The sequence below is a fragment of the Panthera pardus genome, unplaced genomic scaffold, assembly GCF_024362965.1.
Source record: "Panthera pardus isolate Hobbes unplaced genomic scaffold, ASM2436296v1 HiC_scaffold_16, whole genome shotgun sequence".
Taxonomy (NCBI): domain Eukaryota; kingdom Metazoa; phylum Chordata; class Mammalia; order Carnivora; family Felidae; genus Panthera; species Panthera pardus.
Genome location: NW_026526721.1, coordinates 86,329,396 through 86,352,534, shown reverse-complemented (window position 1 = coordinate 86,352,534; position 23,139 = coordinate 86,329,396). Strand labels below are relative to the sequence as shown.

General features: G+C 41.5%; 1 protein-coding gene across 1 annotated transcript in view; it reads left to right on the top strand.

The window, feature by feature from the left end:
- Nucleotides 1–17,904, top strand: part of USP13 (ubiquitin specific peptidase 13) — a 119,374-nt gene extending 101,470 nt beyond the window's left edge. The window contains exons 20-21 of the mRNA XM_019463242.2: nt 11,285–11,369; nt 13,038–17,904. Of these exons, the coding sequence (XP_019318787.1) occupies nt 11,285–11,369; nt 13,038–13,131 (179 nt within the window). The 3' untranslated portion in view covers nt 13,132–17,904. The remainder of the gene's footprint in view (nt 1–11,284; nt 11,370–13,037) is intronic.
- Nucleotides 17,905–23,139: the final 5,235 nt, after the last annotated feature.

Sequence of the window (23,139 nt, the reverse complement as noted above, 5' to 3'; positions counted from 1 at the left end):
TTTTTTCCTGTAATAATAAAGCTGTAGCTCTCATTAATGGTCCACGCATTAGTGGTCTTACAGGATCTGTAATGTGTATATTGATTTACCTCTAGAGATAGACGGTGGGAGGGAAACTTTCTTCTTCTTTTATATAAAATAGGAATTTCTTCACTGAAACTTGTTATCCCGACTGGGTAAGAAAATGATGAGATCTAGTTCTCCCAATTTCCATATTCTTCTAAGAGTCTTGTATTACTTTTTGGAAATTGGTGACTAATGGATGTTACTCAATAATTCATGAGCAGGATTTTATTACATGTTACATATCTATCGGTCCACTTCTTCCTTGATTTTCTGTAATGGACTTTCTTTGGGGATGGTACGTCCTCCTCATGGAAGGAATAAACCACAAGATGGGGCCATTGTAAAGCTGCCAAGATATTTGGCTGCAGAAAGAGGGAGAATCTGATCCTTACGTTTTCCTGTTTTCTGATGGAGCTTGGAAGGACCAGTCACTCTCTTACAGATGGTCATTAATGGTCTGGAACAGCCACATCATCTCCCTGGGCTTACTGACTTGGAGTGATCTGCAGGTACTTCTGGTGCTGCTGGTTTTGAGTTTCATCCTTGAATGGGATGTCACGATGATGCTTTTAAGCATCCTTGAATTGTAGGCACTTGGGGCCAAGCTCTGTGGTCTTATTCTTCACTGCCCCCAAATTTAGGGCTCCTGTGGGTGAGGGTGGGGAAGGAGACAGTGATGCACCATGAAAAATCAGGTATAGAATATACTGCATCTAAAAGCAGTAGTAGGTGAAAATTTTAATTATGAAAAGCCAAAGAAGTATAACCCACCCTAACTTACCCGTTGTGTTTTGTATCCGATTTTTAAGAAAAACGGATGTTTTTAAAGTAGACTTTCCAGCACCATCTGCCTTGCCCATGGGAGGTGATCATAAAAATGAATGATTGAATGAAGGATGAATGAATGTTGGGAGATAAAGTTTTTGCTGTCTCCATTAAGTGCCAGATGGAGGAATTGGTAGTGTACCGTTTTGTGTTCTATCACATAAATCACAGGAAAAGAAAAAGATGATTTCTTATACTTAGCTGCATTAGCACTCCCAAACTCAAATGTCAGTCACTTCTTTTTTTTTAAAATATTAATATTTATATTATTTTTCTTATAATTAAAAAGGGTATTTAATAATTTTAGCAACTTGAGAAAGTGCAGATATATGAAAAGAAGAAAATAAAAATTACAATCCTACTTCACAGTCATAACCACTATTAATATTTTGTGTGTGTTCTTTAGGCCTTTCTATGAAACTGTATAAAAATGAATATAAATACGTATATTTATGAAAATAGAACATTCATGGGACGTCTCAGTGACTCAGTTGGTTAAACATCTGACTCTTGATTTCAGCTCAGGTCATGATATCACAGTTTGTGGGATTGAACCCCATGTTGGTATGGGGGGTGGGCACTCTCAGTGCAGTGCCTACTTGGGATTCTCATTCTCTGTCTGTCCCTCCCCCACTTGTGTGCTCTGTCTCTCAAAATAAATAAAATTAAAAACAACCACAATAAAAAAAGCAAACATTCATTCTGTACATGCTGTTTATAACCTGCTTTTCCCCTGTGTGTGTACATATATGTAAGTCTAAATCGTTGAACGTATGCCAATAATATCCCATGTACAGTAGTACCATAATTTATACACTGATTTTAGGCCAACTAATCATTATATAAATAAAAGACAGTTGTAGAAAGAGTTTCAAATAATAGGGTTATTTTTACATCCAGAAGATAATAGCAATTATTTTTAAATAATACATGTCTTAAAGGACGAATTCTGTTTACAGAAGTACAACAAATACCTCCTTCAGTCACTGTCCAGATAGTAACCATTTGTTCCATGTTTAAGTTTTTTTCTCTTCTGTGCTCCCTTACTTTTTTCTCTATTAAAAATTATTTGATTATTTCCTTAGGGTAAATTTCAGAAGTGAAGTTTTTGAGTCAAAACTGTGTATTTTCAGGGTTTTAATGCAGATTATTACATTGGCCCCCAAAAGCCAGCTCTGGTGACGCTCTTGCTCCCCTGTCCCTCGCACCAGTGCCGTCAGGCTAAGTACTGCCCTTAGTTTTCATATTTTTATTGGCTGGTTGTTTTTCTTCTTGTGTTAATCACTTCCTCATTTCCTTTGGAACATTTTCCCATTTTTTATTGAGGTTTTCATCTGTTTTTTATTGATTTGTATGAGAGTTTCATATATTGCATATTAGCTTGGGAATACCTGGTAGCTCGACAATATTGAGTTTTTCTGGCCAGAAACTTGCTATTTATCCTTTTTTTTTTTTTTTTTTTCACCTCTCCCTTTGCCCGCCCCTGCAAAGCTATATGGTTTTCTTCATAAACTTCCTGTGTATTTGTGGTTTAGTGTCTTCTCAGAATTACATTTTCTGTTACTTATGAATATAATTTTAATGTATTTTTAAATATAATTTTTCCCCATTATGTTTTCTAAATTGTTACTGCTGAATTTTGGAAAGTTCCTGATCTTGTAATTGGCCATTCTGTAGGGATTCGGTTAGAATTACATTAAACTCATAGAGGTTCACCTTGGGAGATGTGTATTCTGTGTGGGGTAGGTTGTTTACATTCCCAAAACATTGCTTTGGACCTCTTTTTGGGTTGGTGACTTGGTGGAGACATTTGACTTGGTGGTAATGGAGACAATTTAATGGTTTAGGTAATTGTTATTTAGGAGCAAAATGGAGAGCCAAAACCGACAGGAAAACCAAGTAAAACCAACAAACTCCGTTTTCCGGTTCTGCTGTAAGTGGAAGGAGAGCTGAGCCAAACTTATCTAAGCAAAAAGGGAAGTATTGTATCATAAAACCTGGACAGTCTCAGGGAGACCGTGCCCTTGATTCTGGGACTGAACCCCCCCCCCCTTTTTGTAAGTTTGTTTTAGAGAGAGAGATGGAATGTGCTAGTGTGAGGGGGAGAGGGGGCAGAGGGAAAGAGACAGAGAGAATCTTAAGCAGGCTCCATGCTCCATGAGGAGCCCAGCACAGGGTTCGATCCCACAACCCTGGGATCATGACCTAAGCTGAAATCACAAGTCCAGATGCTTAACTGACTGAGCCACCCAGGCGCCCCTGGGACTGAAACCCTTTTATCTGTTTGTTCCCCTTGGCTCTGCTTCCTCTGGGTTGGTGCCACTCTCAGACAGCGTCTCCCTAATGGCCCTGAGGTGACTTCCAGTGCCTCCTACAATGTATGTCTCCAGGTTAAAATCCAGCGGAGTACTGTCCTGGAGTTCTTAGCGAAGGTCCTGAGAATCTGAGTCATGTGCTGCCCAGCCTTCCCCTGATCACTGGACCCACTCATGGAACCTGAGGGTGGAGACCTTCCTTCCTAGCTTGTGATCTGAGAAGGGAAGGGAGTAGTCCTGGACCAGGAATATCAGCGTCATCTGTGAACTGGTTAGAAATGAATATTCTTGGGCGCCACTCTAGACCTATCGAATTAGGACCTCACAGGTGGTCCAGCAATTTAGGAGTCAGCAAGCCCTCTAGGTGGTTCTAATTCAGCCAAACTTTGGGAACCACCACCCTACAAGCCAGATTGGGTTACCATTGCCTTAAGAAGGAGGACAGTGGCTGCTGGGACATCACTATACCATGTTAATGTGGAAAATAATGGCAAGATAGGTGTTTGAATTAGGAAAAAAGTGACTATATAAGGACAGGGATTACTGAAGCACTTGTACTGGGGCACCTGGGTGGCTCAGTCGGTTAAGTGTCCGACTCTGGCTCAGGTCATGATCTTGTGGTTCGTGAGTTGGAGCCCTGCGTCAGGCTCTGTGGCGACAGCTCAGAGCCTGGGAGCCTGCTTCAGATTCTATGTCTCCCTCCCTCTCTCCCCCTCCCTCACTAGAACTCTGTCTCTGTCTCTCTCTCTCTCAAAAATAAACATTTAGAAAAATTAAGAAAAAAGAAGGGTTAATGCTAACAACACTGGGTGAAATAGCGTGTCACTTATTGAATGCCTGCTAAGGCACCAGCTACTTCCTCCACAGCTTTCCTTAACTCCTTACGGCTGGGTGTTCAGATGAGGAAATGGGGACCTGACAAGTTAGGTGACTTGGTGGTGGGAGAACCAGCTTGGAATTCAGGTCTGTATGATTTTGAAACCTGTGTACCTCCTCCTTCATCTTACTGAAGATTTTCTAAATTGGAAGGGAAGGAGGAGTCTGTTTTTCAAAAGGCTCTATTTATCATCATATTCTGCACATTGTAGGGCTATCACCTAACTTTCTGTTGAGTTTTTAAATATTATAAAAAGTGCAAAAATCAGGCCTTTCAGTCTGACCTATCTGGGCTTTTGCCATTTGCAAAATTATTTCTGTTTCTGTGTTGTGCTTAACGAGCATTTAATCTTTCTTTCTTTCTTTCTTTCTTTCTTTCTTTCTTTCTTTCTTTCTTTCTTTCTTTTTTAAGAACTCACTGATTGCCAATGTAATTAAAATGTGATTAGGCTGTGATTACTCAAAATCTGCTCTGGCTCCTTCAGCCGCATCGCTGTAATGGCACAGACAGCTTCTACTGCAGCTGAGATTTTCCAGCAAGGGGAGCAGAGAGACATTTATATAATGGTGGGTCTCCCAAAGTGTCAGGCTCCCTGAGGGATGCAATGGGAATAGGATCCACAGAGCAGGAGGTACAACCACGCAGCGGAACTAAACACAAGTGGTCTACTGGAAAGCAACACACACTTAATGCAGCTGGGCTCCTGAGCCCATGCATTTCAGTATCTGTTTGTAATTCCTATAGGCCTTTTTTTTTTTTTTTAATGGTATTATTGGAAGTTAAGAGGAAGCCAGTCTGAAATAAGCTAATTTATACTAAAGTATGAATGACTGAGAACTATTAAGCTTTGGAGGGGATTGGTTGATATTTAGAGTTTTAGGCAGTATAAGAAAGAGAAGTCAAGAGGTTTTGGTAATTTTGAGCTGGCTGAGGTTGGGGAGCCCATTTGTAGGCTCTTTAAGACTCTGTCTTTGTTGTCAGCTGCCTTAAGCTGTTCTTGATTTACCCAAATGCTCCTTTTGCTTTTTTTGGGAATTCTGAAGTTTTCTCAAAGCTCCAAATCCAAATCTACCCTGTTCTCTCCCCCCCACCTCCCACTGTGTTCTTTTCTCAGAGCAGTGATGAGGGAAATCAAGCTGTTCTGGGTAGAAATTGTTTGCAGATATAAGGTATTTGTGAGTCAAATGTTAATAAATTGGGAATGATATCCCCCCCCCCCCCCCCCCACCGTTGTACGGAAGGAGTTAGAGGTGGGTAATGGATCCAGTTATTCCAGTTAGGAAGATTCAGTTGGAAGACTCAGTTTGGGTTTCTTACCAAAAAGCTGTGGAGCCCCTGGGGTCTCGCTGGTCCTTTCAAGGAATCTGTTGGTGTTTGTGTACTCTGTACATGCTCTGTAGACTAACTAATGTGTCACACCCTTACAAGATAGTACTGCTTTTCAAATATACAGCATATAGATGACTATAATGGCTTAACAAATATAAATTCATTGAACTGCACTTCCGAATCTAGAGTTGCTTTAGGTCATTACGAGTTGTTGAACTATACTTTTCAAAAAGGTAAAATCATGATTTTCAGGTACATATAAACTGAGCACGTATCACAGATTTTCTTTGACTCATTAATTACTGAGGGGACCAGTTAGTTTTTATTACTGGTTCAAAGCATCGGAGAAGCCAGGATGTTGAAAGATAATTTGACTGCTGAGTTAAATATAAAATTAGTGTCTCAGGGTCATAAATCCTTGAGGGTATACAATCCACTGGAAAGAAATTTTTTGTACTTTTACCAAACAAAAATCTACAAGTTAATGAGGAACTTTACTAAGTCTGGGACCTTTAGTCAGTAGTAAGCAGTGAGATGAACTTTCATTCCCCTAGACTGAGGCCAGCAAGCCTTTCCTCTAAAGGGCCGGAGAATAAATGTTTCAGGCTTTGTGGGCCATAATTATGTCATCTGGTATTTTTGTCCCTCTCCTCCTTCCTTTCTCCTTGGCAGTACAGAAGTAGTCTGAGGGCTGGATTTGGCTTATGAGCCATCATAGTATGCCAGTCCCTACCCTAGACAACCCTTGGGTGGCCATTCCTCCATATGACATGAAAGGGCAGGCTGCCTGGCTCCTCTGTTTTCCACGTGCCACCCTTGTTTTCTGACAGTCCTTTCTCAAAGAATAAAATCAGGGCATAGTCGCTGTTTTATTGTTTAGGGGCAGTGGTGGTAAAAATTTGATATTAAAAAATTCTTCATATTAGGAAGGTTGGACACATTTTTCTAATGTTCAAAAAAGGACAAGTTTTGTTGGGAGAGGGAAGTGAGGGGGAAAGATGTGAGTTGGAGACACTGTTTAATTCTGGCTTTCTAGAGGGACATAGTGGTTTAGGCAGTTTTGTCCAGCTCTTCCGGTTACTTCCAGAGTTTCTCTGTTGCAAGTCATTATTTAAAAAATGATTTGCCTTGCCTCAAACTGCTTTTTCTATCTCCGTGAAGAGGGGTCTGCACATTTTTTGGGAGTGTGTGCACTGATGCTGTTTTTTTAGAGGGAGGCCTCTGGGAACTTGGAGAAGAATCAGCAGTAGCTGCCCTGTTGGGTTTATTCGCCTTCACTTTCTCTTTTGGAAGCAAATATCAATTGAGATTTCTTACCTGTTGAGTTTTTGCAAATGCATTGGGAGAGATGCACTCTTTTGCTGGCGGTTCCAGCAGGAGGTCTTGAATAATGCATGGGGTGGTTGCTTATATTGATAAACATTGTTAATTTTAATTATAGGACTAAGATTTATGCTAATCCTTTTTTTTTCTTTAATTCATTTTTATGATTCTGAGTATACATTGAATTGTTTTTAACCAAAGAGAGGAGAAATGCCTTTGGGGGCTTGGGAATGTATGGATCCATCCCTTTCTCTGTCTTGTTTTGTCAGCTCATTGGCTGTGTTGGGGTCTAAGCCATGTTTCATTGTATGACCCGTGCTTAATGTGAGCAATGTTCATTAGATACTCTGTTCAATTATTTACATCATTGTTTTGGGGATCAGTTCCGTGGGAGGGGGGAAGTCTTGGTTAGGGTATCATGTCCTGTCTTTATTTCATGAAGACTCTAAGAGAGCAGCTTCATTTTGGGAGACCAGTACTGTATCTCAGACTGAAGTATTAGAATTTGATATAGAATTATTCCAAAGAGTTAAAAAAAATTTTTTTTAATGTTTATTCATTTTTGAGAGAGAGAGAGAGAGAGAGAGTTAATGGGGGGGGGGATGGTGCAGAGAGAGAGGGAGACAAAGAAACCGAAGCAGGCTGCAGGCTCCAGGCTCCGAGCTGTCGCACAGAGGCAGATGTGGGGCATGAACCCGAGAACCACTGAGATCATGACCTGAGCTGAAGTTGGATGCTTAACCAACTGAGCCACCCAGACACCCCATTCCAAAGAGTTTTAAAAACCAGCCAGGGTCTAGAAACATGAACCGGTCTCTGCCCACAGTCTCCCTTGCTTACTGTAGGGTAGGTTCTTAGTGTTGGGGGGGCAAAGGGGAGGGAAGACCAAAAAGGGTGCTTGGGTCACTATTTCAAAAACTAAGTGCCAGGCAAAATGATTGCCACTCATAATTGTTTTTGCCCGGTTTCAGGTTTTAAACTTGGATTTTATTTATTGATTGATTGATTTAGTCATCAGTTGATATGACAGCTAACAACAAAAATTTAGTTAATGATGGGAAAAGCAATCCCCTCTGAATGATATCTTTTTTAATAATTATTTTTTTAAAGTTTATTTTGAGAGAGAGAGAGGGGAGGGAGGGAGGGATGGGCAGAGAGACAGGTAAATAATAAATCTCAAGCAGGCTCCACACTGTCAGCTTGCAGCCCGACGTGGGCCCCGAAGTCACAAACTGTAAGATTGTGACCTGAGCTGAAATCAAGAGTCAGATGCTTGACTGAGCCTACCAGGAACCCCCTTTTTTAATAATTATTTTACTAATTTATATTTTGGTAGGTGGTTTATAGAATATATACAATATAAGATGATATAAAAACAAGTGAAGAAATGGAGTGAACGGAGTTGTTCTCTAATTCATACATTTATTTATATGTTCAGCAAATACCTATGAAGCGTCTATTGCATGCTAAGCCAGCATTCTCTGTGTCAGGAATATTTCAGTAAACATAACAGACCGACTTCTTATCCTTATGGAGATATATTCTAATCTGAAATAAAAGGAGATAGACAATAAATAAACACACAAGTAAGTATGTAATGTGACAGGAGTTACTTCATGCTGTGTGGACAGTAATAAAGCAAGGTTGGGGGTGAGCTTAGGAGTGAGGGTGGGGGTGGAAGGGAGAGTTGCTCTTTTACAAGGTGGTTCAGGAAGTCCTCTCCGAGGTGATATTTCATCCATGGTCTCAATGAAGTAAGGAGTGAAGTAAGTAAATGACATCTGAAAGAATAGTTTCAGAGAGGGAACAATAATAGAGGCTTGAAGGCCAGAACATGCTGGGTGTTTGAGGAGTAACCAGGAGGTTAGAGTAGCTGGGATGGAGTGAGGGGGAGAAGGGGAGTAGCCAGGGTGGAGTGAGGGGGAGGGGGGAGTAGCCATGGTGGAGTAAGGGGGATGGTGTGTAGCAGGGGTGGAGTGTGGGGGAGAAGGGGAGTAGCCCAGGTGGAGTGAGGGGGAGAAGGGGAATAGCTGGGATGGAGTGAGGGGGAGCAAGGGAATAGTTGGGGTGGAGCGAGGGGGAGGGGGGAAGTAGCTGAGGTGATGTGAAGGGGATAGGGGAAGTAGCCAGGGTGGAGTGAGGGGGAGAGGGGCAGGAGATTGGCCTCATAGGTCATTGTGAGAGGAAGAGTTTACTGTGAGATACAGGATGCCACTGGGAAGATTTTGAATAGTAGTAATCACAGTTTGACTTCCATTTAAAGACCACTGTGACAGCCATACTGAGAATAGTCAGTAGAGGGCGAGGGAGGAAGCAAGGAGCCCAGATAGGGGGCTGTTGTAAAAATTCAGACAAGTGATGACAGTAACTAGGATCAGGCATTACTAGTGGAGGTGGTAAAAAGTGGTTGGATGCTGGACATATTTTGAAGGAAATGCTGACAGGATTTGCTGATGCATTGGATGTGTGTAAAGAGCCTGAGGAGACATGAAACTGATATAACATTGTGTGTCAACTATACTCAAAAAAATTTACCGAAAAGAAAAATAAAGATGGGTGTCAAAGAGAAGTCAAAATTTTGTCCTGAATGGAAGAATGGAATCACCATTAACTGAGGTGGATAAGGCCGAAGAGGGAATGCTCAACAAACTGGAAATGAAAGGAGCTTTCTCAACCTGACAAAGAGCATCTACAAAAACCCCATAGCTCATATCATGCATAATGGTGAAAGACTAAATGTTTTTCCTCTAAGGTCAGGAACAAGACAGGGATGTCCACTCTTGCCATTTCTATTTAGCATTGTAATAGAATATTCTAGCTAAGGCAATTAGGCAAGAAAAAGAAATAAAAGGCATCCAAGTTAGCAAAGAAGAAGTATAACTTCTGTCTATTTGCAGATGATATAATTTTGTATATAGAAAATCCAAAGGAATTCACTAAAAACTTTTAGGACTAATAAATGGATTTAACAAGATTATAAGAAACAAGATCAGCATACAAAATTCAATTGTATTTCTGGGCATTAGCAATGAACATTCCAGAAATTAAGAAAATAATTCCATTTAACTCCATGCAATGGGATGAGATCACCCAAAGAGAGTGTGTAGAATGGAGAAAAGAAAGGTCTGAGGTCTAAGTTCCAGGTCATCAGTGTTTGAAGGTCAGGGAGACGAGGAGGAGCCCACGAGGCAGCTGAACAACCAAGAGACAGTTGTGTCCTGGGGGCAAATATTTGAGGAAGGAGCAGGTGATCAGCAGTGCGTGATGTGAAGTGAAGGGGGAGTAAGGTCGGGACTTGTGGGAAAGTAAGTGGATGAGCCTGAGTGAACAGCAAAGGAGAGAAGGAATTAGAGAGGGAGGGTCAAGGGAAAGAGTGTGTCCAGAAACAATACTTTGGAAAATGCAATACAAATTAAGCACTAGAAAAATGAACAGGTAAGCTGATTTTCTTTCCTTATTAGATTCAACAGACATGAATACTGTTCTGAAATTATTATGAAAGTTTGTAAACACTCCGTCGTGGCCTGTAACAGTTTGCAGAGTGGACGGGTACCAGTCCATGGAGCCCACTCAGTGTTTTTAGATTGAGGCCTGGCCCGGGGAGCATGAGCTGAAATTCATTCAGAATGGGGATGTCCAGAATACTTTGCTAGATGGCAGGAGATACTTGTTAGAGAATAAACATCGGTCTTACACTAAGGCTCTGTATTTTCTTCTTCAGAAAGCATGAAGTCTGAATTTTGGTCCCGTATCGTTGTGAGCAAGTCAGAATCCACAAGAAGCCTACTGTGAAGCATTAGCCTTTTCTATAAATGACAACAGCTCTCTGCTGTCTTCCTCATAATCCTGACATTTGTATAGTATTTTAGTCTGAATTGCTCACTTACGCCTTATACAACCTTGTGAAGTGGGTGGATTTTTTAATCACTGTGAAGAAACGAGCTCAGAAAGAGGAAACCACTTTCTGCTCTCATGCTGCTTAGAAGTGAGAGAGCCAGGACTTCCCCGTTAGACCCATGAGCTTGCTACCAGACTTGGCTATGGGATTTTAAAGCCCCTTCCAGATAGGAATCTAATGTCAGCTGTGCTTTGATAGTTTATGTCCTGTGTTGTGATGAATTTGCAGGTCAAATTTGATGTCACTTTGGGTGTGTGTGTGGGTGGGTGGGTGTGTGTGTTCTCAGCATAGCAAGGTAAACAGTCTTTGTCTTTCAATCTAAACAGTTGCTAGGGTTCACTGTTGTTGGCTTTAATTTTTTTTAAGTTCATTTATTTATGAGAGATAGAGACAGCAAGAGTGGGGAAGGGGCAGAGAGAGAGGGAGACACAGAATCTGAAGCAGGCTCCTTCAGGCTCTGAGCTGTCAGCACAGAGCCCAGTGCAGGGCTCAAACTCACAAACTGTGAGATCATGACCTGAGCTGAAGTCGGATGCTTAACCAACTGAGCCCCATAGGCGCCCCCACTGTTCTTGGCTTTAAATTCTAATCAGAAGCGGCTTTGGTTTCTGGTAATGCTGCCTTGTAACAGAGGTGTTTCTTCTTTCATAGTGTATGAATTATTTGCGTTCATCAGTCACATGGGAACATCTACAATGAGTGGCCATTATGTTTGCCATATTAAAAAGGAAGGAAGGTAAGTCTTTTTTAAAAGGTAAATGATATCCATGTTTTATTAAGCACCTACTGTATGCCAGGGACTCTACTAGGTGTATATTATTGTTATATTATTTCATTTGGCTCTCAACAATGGTTTTGTAGGGATATACTCTTAAAGCCATTTTACACATCAAGACACAGGAGGCTCAGAGAAGTTGAATAGCTTGAACTTAGCCTGTAAGTAGCTGGTATTCAAAGCCTCTCTCAACCATTATACCAAAGTGACTTCCCAAAATTAAGATACATCCTGCAGCCGAATGTGTAGATATTTGGGACCTCCATAGGATTGCCAGTTTTAGCCAACAAAATGAGAAAACTGGATGCCCTGGAAATTTGAATTTCAGATAAACAACGAATAACTTTTTAGTATAAACATGTCTTCAGTATTACGTGGGATGTATTTACACTAAAAAATTGTTTGTTGCTTGCCTGCCATTTAAATCTAACTGGGTATCCTGTGTTTTATCTGGCGTCCCTAAACATCCACTGTTTTGCCTTATTGTGGCCTTACAGTGGGCTTCTTGGCTTCTTAAGTAGAACTGCTATGTGTGTGGTGAGCCGGGAATAAGACATCTACGGCATGTGAGGTTGCTGCTCTCTTCAGAACCTTCTCCTTGGGCTGGATCTCCACACACCCCACTGGTTTGTCTTCCTTGAGCTTTCCTCTGAGCAGCCTGTGTGTCGGCCTCCTGCTTGAGGCAATGCTCAGCCCCTGGGATGCTGGAGAAATGGAGTCTTGCCCTGTCCTGGTGGGATGTTGATCTCTCATACAACAAGATGCACTGCAGGGGAGACACGTCCCCCCACCCCTGCGACTTGGTTGTGCCCCTTTTTGGTATGTCTTTTAGTGCTGTCATCTTAACTTGATTAATGAAACAGTTGCGCACAGACACTTGATTTATAGTGAGAATTTTTTTTATTACTAAGCAAAATATTCTTCTTAAGAAAATGAGCTTAATTATAATTTAAAAAGCCATACAGTTCATGGCAAGGAATTTGTAAAGTGCAAAAACATGCAAAGGATATGTCATTTGAAAGCCTAAAGGTAATCATTGTTTATATTTTGATAACGCTTCTCTTTGTTTTATTATTTTCGTTGGGAGAGGGTATATGTCTATGTACATATGCTATATATAAATGTACGTATGTATTTACAACTTTTCTAAAAGAGTAAAGTATGCACACAGCACATACAATTTTTTAACCTTTTTCTCCATACTGTATTGAAATAATTTTCCCACTTTACCAAATATTCCTTGAAGACATTTTAATAGTTGTACAGTAGTTCACCACATGGCTCTTTACTTCTTACTTTTACCTAGTTTTATGTCTCAGGCTGAAATAAGTGCTGTCGTACATAATTCTTTGACTTAATTTCTGAGGCCATCTATGGATTTCTACAAAAGGGGTTATGAGTTCAAAGGGTTTAAAATGTTTGGAAACCCCTTTAATGACCACTTTTGAGCTCAAGAATAAAAAAAGTAGTAGTAAATTCCCACCAGTGTTCTGTTCCTTTTTATACAACAGGCTTGGGTTTGGTTGTCTTAAAACATCTTGACTATTATAAGGATGGAGCAGTAACTTTTTTTCCGCTAAGCTTCCTGGGACTGACTGAAATCATCGAATTCTTCTCTTTTGTTTTCAGATGGGTGATCTACAATGACCACAGGGTGTGTGCCTCAGAAAGGCCCCCTAAGGACCTGGGCTACATGTACTTTTACCACAGGGTACCACGCTGAGCCTCAGATGTGCCAGTTGGCCAGAAGAAGCCACACGCCTTTTTAATTTGCCAAAAAAAAAAAAAAAAAAAAAAAAAAAAAAAAAAGCAGAAGTTGGGACAGCCAGACATGAAATGAAGGAATACATGGGGGTATTTATAGTTTATTTAAAGAACATCATTTGACACCTTCTGAAATAGAACTGGGAAGGAATTTCTATTAGTGATGATACACTACTGTAGATAGTTTTTCTTTTTATAAATGTTCAAGGAGAGGATGATTAAAAAAAAAAATATTTATACTGCTGGTGGGGGATCTGCCAGTGTCACACCAAAAATGGGAATGTGCCATCAGCCCTCTGTTATGCTTTGGGGGCCCATGGTGTGGCCTCACCCCCAAATAAATGAGAAGCCCATTTTTGTTTCATATCAAAAATCAGTAATGGGATGGGCTTTATTTGTGACATAGTTTTTTCATTACACACAATTTCTGACCTGTCCATGTATAGAAGATAAGAGCATCTGCAATGAAAGGTATTTTTAATTTAATCGTATCAAAATTCATAATGTGATTGTGTGAATGTGTGAGGGTGAGACTGTTATCGTCAACCAGGAAATCTATGACGGGCTAGTTTTTAAAGGTTAAAGCAGTTGGTCTTAAGCATAGCTGAGAAAAGCAAGTAACTATTTTAAAGAAACTATAACTCAGGATCAGTTTTAAAAATTGGTTCCCCACTTAGATTTTCAGGAGTAAAAAGAGCTGAGTTGTCCCTTTAAAAAAGTGTTGTCAAGAATCCACCTGGGTTTGTGACATTTTGTGGGAGAATGCCGGATGCCCACAGCAGCACAACATTGTTCTTTGCCAAATAAAAGTAGATGAATTCTGGTTCTCAGCAGCCCTTCTCCCTAAGGCATAGTATGTATTTTTAGTTAAAATAGCTAATCTTACCATAACACGTAACAACTCCCTGGAATCCCACTAAGTGCCCCAAATTTGTCTGTAATTTTCTTGTCCCTGAGCTCTTCGCCTGCCTCCATTTTTACATTTTTCTGGGGCTAGAGTCTCCTCTTGGCCCTTTCTGGGCTAATCACCTCCTGACTTGCCTTTGCTGCTTGTTTGCTGTGACCAGCAGTGTGATCTTGGGCACCTTCAGGGCTTCAGATGCAAGGAAGCTTTATATGACATTGTGAAAAACCATCATTTCCATTTTGGTGTTTTAGTATTTTTGTTGCAACCTGGGATTAGATCAGGGTTTCAAATGTGATGAAAAAGTGCAACAAGAGTGGTGTATAATCTTCCTGCAGCTCTGTACCGAATTCTAGAGTCTCTGGAGTTTCTATTTCAGATTATCCAGTCAAATGAAGAAGGATCTACTGCAGTCTGCCTAACGTGCATTTGATTGGTAGAAAGGATCTGTCTAGAAACTGTAGGAAAATAAAGTAGAACCAGTTGGGTAAAATACCACATGGACAAGTGGATTGCAACACGGTGAGTTGTGAGCAGTCAGGATTCTGGTTAAGATCGGGGCTCCTTTTACAGGAGATTAGCTACGCTGTATGTCTGAGGAGCACTGAGCCCGAGGCTGGGAGCCTGGAGACTTGGGTGCTGCCCCTAGCTGGGCAAGACCCTCATCCTCCCTGTGCCTCAGCTTCCTTATCTGCACAATAACACCTGCTCTCTCTTTCCAGCTGTGCTTTGAGGATAGATACGTGAGGTTTGATACGGTGACCCTTGAAAGAGTAGCAGGTGGTATGCCGTGTGGGTCCCAGTAGAGTGTGCTCCCTCCTTCTCTCGTCTGACGTTTTCTTCAATTTGGGAACAAATGCAATTGGCATGAGGAGGGCGCTTATGGTGCAGTAACTCTACTTGGTTGTGCCCACCAGTGCCGCCTTTTAGTGTTGTTTTGGAGATCCTAAAGCAGCCCCACTCTGTCACATGAGTCCCTGGCTCCTGTAGAAATTCCCACACAAAGCAGCCTTACAAAATCCAGTCTCCTTGTCTGAGTGTCCTAGAATACTGACTCCAAACACACATGAAAAATGACTCGTTTTCAATGCTCTTACAAAGTGAAGGCCTTCTTCGGGGGTCGGGGGATAACTGGGGGTTTGGATTGAAATGTGAACAAAGATAGCATGTGTATTTTGAACAAAATAAAAATTTTGTAATAAAACTTTGCAAAATGGTGTAAAATCAGAACAAGATTATAGGCTATCCATTATTTAATTTCTTCAAGTAGAAAAATAAACTTAGCCCTTTTGATGCCTAAACATATTGTAAGAGAATATTACTATGGCTGCCTTTTTTTCCTGCCTCACAAAACAAAGGGCTATTTCTACAAGGCAAAGTTTTGTATATGTGCTATTCTTTATTTCAGATTGAGAGTTGGAGAAAAACTGGAGCAAATAATGTGTTTCTTTCTTGCTTTTAAAAGTGTGTTTATATGTATACCTTAATATATACGAGGCAGATTTCCCTGGAATAAAAGTCTGGAACATACTCCTTAATTTTACCATGTATGTTGACGAGATTATTTGTGACTGAAAACTGGAATAATGTGTGGATTTTGTCAGATTATCAGCCTGTTAGGAGTCCTCTGTGTGAGGCGTGGTGGTGTAATTGTGAAATTCTCACCGTGTGTGGGTGTACGTGTGAAAGAGTGCACCTTTTTTTTTCCTGTAAATATCTTTTGATATCCATTTGTGTAAAATCCCAATGAATGTGTCTTTGGAAAATGTATCAAAGTTTTTATTTTGTCAATTGATCTGAATGCCCATATAACTGATCAGAAATCCAGTTTTGGTTCAGATTGGGGGATTTTTTTTTAAGGGAAAAAAGCATGCAGAAAGGACTACTGGAAGAATCATGTTTTAATGCCATTTACATCAACATTGCTTCGGTATTTTGAATTGACACGGCTGTTTTCTTCCAACTATAAGAGAATGTGCCTGCTGTTCCCCCACACTCACTTTGGGCTACAGGAAGCCCGGCACAAGTAGCTTGAGCCTGTGACTCCCAACATCATTCTTTCCCATGACCTGCAGTGTCCAGTGTGCGTACCCGGGTTCGTGGCCCGACGCCACTCCAGGTGCCGTGGGCCTTTTACCTCTCTGGGCCTTTTTCTTTACAATGAGTGCGGTAGGCTGGATCAGCTCAGAAGTCCCCTCCTGCCCTAACATTCGATTCTATTTTTATTTTCCTATAGTTACTATGGGGGTTAGACATGTGGGATGAGGGAGCACACAGAGGTTAGATGTAACTTGTTGGTTTGTTATAGGTCGTACTCCCCAGTTTATAATCTGCATCATTTTAGTGTCCCCACCCCAACTTCTCTTCCCACTTCCTTTGGTAATTATCCTCTCTGTCTCCCATTCTTGAAACTTGCCACTTCTTAGTCCACAAGATACCTTGTTCCCATCCCCTTCCAAAATGAAAAAGTCTGTTTAAAACACCTCCTGCGATGAAAAGGCTCGGCACCACTTTCAGCAAATAAATCTGTAACGTGTGTAGACGATTTTCTTACTCTAATTCAGTCATAGCTATGATCCCCAAGTAAGTACTGAGAAAGTTGTCTGTCACAGAAAGGATGTCTCTTCCTCTTGTGAGCATCACTGTTGCTAAATTACAGTATCTCTGTAGTCTGTTGAGGAGATGGCAGGTGCTGAGCAGGAGCAGGGGATGGGATTAGATGGAATGTGATTTCACCCTTTGCCTCGGTCAGAAATCCTAGGTTACAGAGCAAGATTTTGTACTCTTACGTTGGTGTATAAGATCACCTACCCAGTGCCATGAAGATTCCCTACACCGTAAATCATCTTGAAAGAGTTTGTATTAAAATGTGCTGGATCTGTGCTACTGGGTGTAAGGGTCAGTAGCCACATGTAGCTAGTGACCTCTTGAAATTTGGCTTGTCCAAATCGAGATTGTGCTGTTCATGTAAAACATACACCAGATTTTGAAGGCTTGGTACCAAAAAGAAGGGAACGTCAAATATTTCATCAGTATTTTATATTGGTTACATGCTAACATGACAATATTTTAGATAAATAAGCTGTTACTAAAATTTCACTTATTCCTTTTTCTCTCTTTTTTTTAAAATATGGCTACCAAAATTAAAATTAGACATGTGGCTGGCATTGCACTTGGACAGGTGCTGCTCTAGGTTCTAGATGGTGTGGAGTCAGCAGTGAGATGCCACGTGTGGAAGGTAATTCTCCCAATAGACAGAAGCAACACACATATTTTCGCTGGAGTCAGCTCGGTGAGGCACAGAATGCCTTCCAGACAGCAGAAGACTTTCTATGTAAAAACCAGTATGTATAAGACTCCAATAAAAAAAAAAAACCAAAACAAAACTAAAGCAAATGAGCCCCAAACCGCGTTCCTTCAGCTTTGCTTAGAAGCTAACTTTGCACTTATTTTTCAAGCATCTTCCGTGTGCCAGGGATGCTGGCTACATGAGGGTGCTGGGCATATTTGCTTCACCTTAGGCAACATTCTCTTGTGGTTTCCCCTCCCCAGGTATTGTGTGGTCCGTTCAGAGCTGGGTGTGATGATGTATGGTGTAAATCTCGCCGCTCCTATCGGCCTGGGCAGAGGCTGAGCCTGCTGCCTGCGCCCACCTGCCCAGCAGGTTTGAGGTTGACTCCTGAAAGAGTTTGTATTTATTTTATTTTGCACTAGTCACAGCTGCTGTTAAAATATCTCAACTGTTTGGGGAGAGCATTGCCTATGATGGAAAGAGAGATGGATGATTTATTGCTTCAGTTGTTTTAAAATTAAAAGCTATTCTCACAATCTGAGGTTCCTTTATGGCTCTTTTTTCTTTTGCAAAATGTCAAGTAAACTGATTCTGCCCTTGGCGGGTTCTCATCCATCAACAGAACAGGTAACCCAAGACAGTGACTGATTTTATTTCTCTTTGGGGTTTCTTGGTGTGGGCACCAAGGCCGCCTCATTCCCATCAATAGTGGAACATCAGCAACGGTGCAAGATGTTTCTTCTGCAAAGGAGGGAGGGGCCGAGGCAGGGAAGTCTTTTAGTCTTTCTCGAATGGATGTCAGGTGCAATACTGGAGTCAGTGGAGACCCTGCTGTGGTTCTGTGGCTCTCAATTTGCTGGTAGCTTCCCTAATGCAGGTGCCAGCGTGCTCAATACTGGTTGCACCAAGGGATTTCAGCATTTCGATGGCACCGTGTTTGTAGGTTGTATGAATTTCCTATTGTTGCTGTAACAAAGGATTATAAACTTGGTGGCTCAAGAGAGCACACTTATTAGGTGAGAAGTATGAAAATGGGTCTTACAGGGTTAAAATCTAGGTGTTGGCAGGGAAACTCTCTGTGAGAATCCATTCCTTGCCTTTTCCATCTTCTAGAAACTCTTCTGTTCTCATTCTTTGGCTTGTGGCCTCCTAACAACATGGACGTCACTTAGTGTCTGTGTCCATTGTCCTATGGCCTCTGACTGGCTCTCCTGCTCCCTCTTATAAGGACCCTTATGATTACAGTGGGCCCACCTAGATAGTCCAGAATAAACTTCCCATCTCCAGATCCTTAAATTAATCACATCTGCAATGTTCCTTTTTGCCATGTAAGGTAACACATTCACAGGTTTTGGGGATTAGGATATAGAAATTCTTGAGGAGGCATTGTTTTGCCTACCATATAGGGTATGCTTATTACTACTTAAAACATGTCCATTCGATACTTAAAAAAATTTCTCTTTTTAATGTTTGTTCATTTTTGAGAGACAGAGCATGAACCAGGGAGGGGCAGAAAGAGAGGGAAACACAGAATCCAAAGCAGGCTCCAGGCTCTGAGCTGTCAGCACAGAGTCTGATGGGGGGCTTGAACCCACGAACTGTGAGATCATGACCTGAGCCAAAGTCTGATGCTCAACCAACTGAGCCACCCCGGTGCCCCTCAATATTTAAAAAATTTAAAAGAATCTGTACATTTTTAAAAATCCAAGTAAAATGACCAACATCAGTGTTGTGCCATAATGTTTTGGTGAGAAGAGGAGAAGGAAATGATTGGGATGGAAGATTTTTTTTATGACTCACACATTATAAAGTTTTTAGGACAATGTTTGCAAGTCAGATGCTGCTTACATTCACTTTGCTCTGTCCCCTTGTGCCCAGTGGGAGAGTCTACCATGGTGTGTATGCACTGTTTGAATCTAAGGTCCCACTTTTCAAATGTGGTCAGTGGCAAATCATTTGTAGTGAGGAAATTTAATAGGAAACAGTAAGTTATTCTCATTCTCATGCAACCTATTATTTAAAAATTTACTAGGAAAAGTCTTTCAGTGAGGTAGGGGGCAGATAGAATGGAAAGAGTAGAGGCATAGAGACTTGACTTTCTGAAACTCAGTCTTGTCATCTGTGCAGGGGGCCTAATAATACATGAGATAAGTTACGTCGAACATTTCACAGTCTGGTGGCACAGTATTTTTTTACTGTGCTATTTTACATCACTATTTTAACTAGCACTTTGACCCTGTGGAGGTTTTGACCCTTTATTTCAGTCTAGCAAATCTTTTTTTGTAAAGAATCAGAATTATACCAACATCGATGACTTTTTTCCCCCCAAAGTATTTTTCTGGAGATAATGTCATTAAGCCAATTTATTTTGTTAATGTATATGACATGGTTCATCATTCAATAAATACTGAATATCTATGTGCTGGGCATTGCTTTTCTTAGAATATATCAGTAAACAAAGCAGACCAGACTCTTTGTCCTTGTTGAGTTTATTTTCTAGCAGGGAGAGCCGGATGCTAAACATAAGAAATAAGTAAATTATATAATATGTTAAAAGGTACTATGTGCTATGGAAAAAAAGAACAGAATGGGGGGAGGTGTGGATTTTGCTACTAAATATGGTACGCAGGGAAAGCATTTTTTTGGAGGTGAGATTTGAACCAAGACTTGAAGGAGGTGAAGGAGTCATCTAAATGGATATTTGGGGGGGGAAAGATATGCTTGGCAGAGGGACTCATGGGAGCAGAGGCTCCAGGGTGGGAGCATAATCTATTATGTCAGAGAAGCAGTAAGGGGACCAGTGTGATTTGAGAGAAGGGAATGAGGGGAAGAGGAGTAGGGGAAGATGTTGGAGAGGGGCCAGATTGCCTGAGCCAGGAGGCATTGGAAGAGCTTGACTCTGGAGTGCCATTGGGAGTCCTTATAGGCTCTTAAGTAGAGCAATGATCTGATCTGACCAAAGTTTCAGGAAGATAGTTCTCTAAATTAGCTGATAGGAGGCAAGGATAGAAGTAGAGGCTACTGTGGTAAGCAAGGTGAGCTAGGATGATGGCTCACATAGATGGGATGGTAACAGTAGAGGTAGCAAGGATAGTCAGATTCTGGATACATGTGAAAGTAAAGCCAGTAGGATTTCCTGATGGGCCGGACGTGGCATGTGAGGGAATGAGAGTAGCCAAGCTAGACCCCAAAGTTCTTCCTCTGAGCAACTAAAGAATGTAGTTGCAATCAACAAAGATAGGGAAGGCTTGGTGGGATTGGGGGGTATTGATGGGAAAAGATGATCGCAAGTTTGGGATGTGTTGAATTTGAAATGCCTGTTAGATCTCCGTGGTTGATGTTGAGTGGGAAGCTGGATATACAACTCCGGATTTTGAGGGAAAAGTCTGGACTGAAGTAAAAAAAAACTAAAGATGGCATTTAAACCAGGGACTGGGTATGATCATCAATGGAGGAAGACAGGAAATGGAACTGGTCCAGGGACTGAGCAAAGGCTCAATATAAGAAGTCCAGGAGAAGATGAGCCAGCAAAGGAGACTCTGAGAGGAGAGAACACCAACGTAGGCAAAAATCAAGAGAACAGTGCATGCAAGTGGAAGCCAAGTGGAGGCAACAGATACCAACTGTCAAGTAACTGTGGTAGGTTAAGTCAGATGAGTTGACTACACAATTGATCAAGTTGGAGGTCATGGGTGATCTCCATGGGGACAGTTTGGGGGGTGGGGAGGGGTGCATTGCTTGGTCTCCACCCTTCTAAACTTTTTGCAGAAGATGAATGCAAACCACTCTTTGGGGAATTTTGCCACAAAGGGAAGCAAAGAAGAGATGGTGGCTGACAGGACGTGGGCTGGGAACAAGAGAAGTTTTTGTTTTTAAATATGGGAAATAAGATGGTCAAATAGGCCCAATACTGAGGATGTAGGACAGAAAGGTGAGAATTGCTGTTTGCTGCCCTTGAGCAGGCAAGAGGTGACGGGATCTCGTGCTCAGTTGGAGCTGACTTTAGGCACCGGCTGGGGAGCAAGTCTTTGGGGACAGGAGGAAGGCAGAGATAACAGAGACAGATGCGGCTGTGAGGAGTGGGAGCACTGAGAGTCTGGGGATTCTGTCCTGCCTGCTTTAATTTGCTCAGGGAAGTAAGAAGTGAGATCCTCAGCTTGGAGGGACCATGGGTGGGGGAGATTGGAGATTCGAGGCGAGGGGAGGTGTGAAACAGTTATCCAGTTGAACTCTCTCCAAGCTTTTATATTTTCCTTTCTATTTTAATGAAATTAGTTTAATTGGTATCAATTCAAGTTATTTTGAGAGACAGCACGAGTGGGGGAGCAGCAGAGTGAGAGGGATCGAGAGAATCCCAGGCAGGCTTTGCACAGTCAGTGCAGAACCCAATGCAAGGCTTGAACTCACAAAACCCCGAGATCATGACCTGAGCTCAAACCAAGAGTCAGATGTTTAACCAATTAAGCCACCTGGGCACCCTCAGTTCTGTAAATTTTGTGAAGACAGCCTGAGTCTTCAGCTTTTGGTCCTCATCACATTTTCCCTATTAGAACTTTTCCTATTGCAGAGTCCCTTTTGTGGCCATGATTTCCAGCGGGTCCACCTTTACCAGGTCAAATTTTGCCACTCTAGATTTTGTCAAGATTTTGTTCTTTTGTCATTTTTTTGAATCAGTAGCCAGTTTTCCTGTAAGCACTCTTAGCCATCGTCTTGGTAAGATTTCTCTCAAGCTTACTTTTTCCTGGGCCAGTTTTTGCAGTTTTTAATAGTAGATGTGATCTTTAGTCAGTTCTTAATCGGTAAGCAGTTTTTCTTCCACCTGGCGCAGTTTTTGCTATTATGTTCATCATTTGCAATAATATTAATTATGGACTGTGTGTATTATTAGGAGGGGAGAAGCAGAGGACCTGAGTGTGCATTAGGGTTAAAATGGCATTAGTAGAAATAATGGTGTAGGAATGTGGCACATGGCAGGTTTCAGTGTTAGCTTCCTTTCTTTTTCCTTTTCAAAGACCTTGGCCTGGGAAGGCTGCACTGCTTGGTCTCCACCCTTCTAAACTCAGGTGAGCAAACTCAAGCAGGGGGCCTCCTAAGAATCAAATGGCTTAATTCCATAGATCAAAATACTAAAATTAACTGTCAGTTTCCAAGGTTCTGATTCATTAAATTGATAACCAGGCAGCATTATTTTTATTTTTTTATTTTTTTCAATATATGAAGTTGATTGTCAAATTGGTTTCCATACAACACCCAGTGCTCATCCCAAAAGGTGCCCTCCTCAATACCCATCACCCACCCTCCCTTCCCTCCCACCCCCCATCAACCCTCAGTTTGTTCTCAGCTTTTAAGAGTCTCTTATGCTTTGGCTCACTCCCCCTCTAACCTCCTTTCAGGCAGCATTATTTATTATGAGGTATAAGTAAGGAAAAAAAATACATACGTCCTTGTGAGCCCTAAAGTACTGGATAGGTAAGGCATTACTGTGAGGAGCCCTGTAAAGGAATGTGAAAAACATTTCAAACCTTGGGGTGCTTTCATGTATACGCATGGAGTGAAGCAGCTGTTTGAGGAAATAGAATTCACGCTTAAAAAGGATTAAGAGACATAATAAAAGGTTTAAGTTATGCAAGGGGTCGGGAGAGGAGCCACAATTCACCGCTGGGTGAAATAACCGTGAAGTGGGAAAGAAGGAGGTACAGCCTGATTTGATAGAGGCGAAAATGAACTTCCACCAGGTTGTTGGCTTATAGCAAGAGGACTTAGTGAAGAGG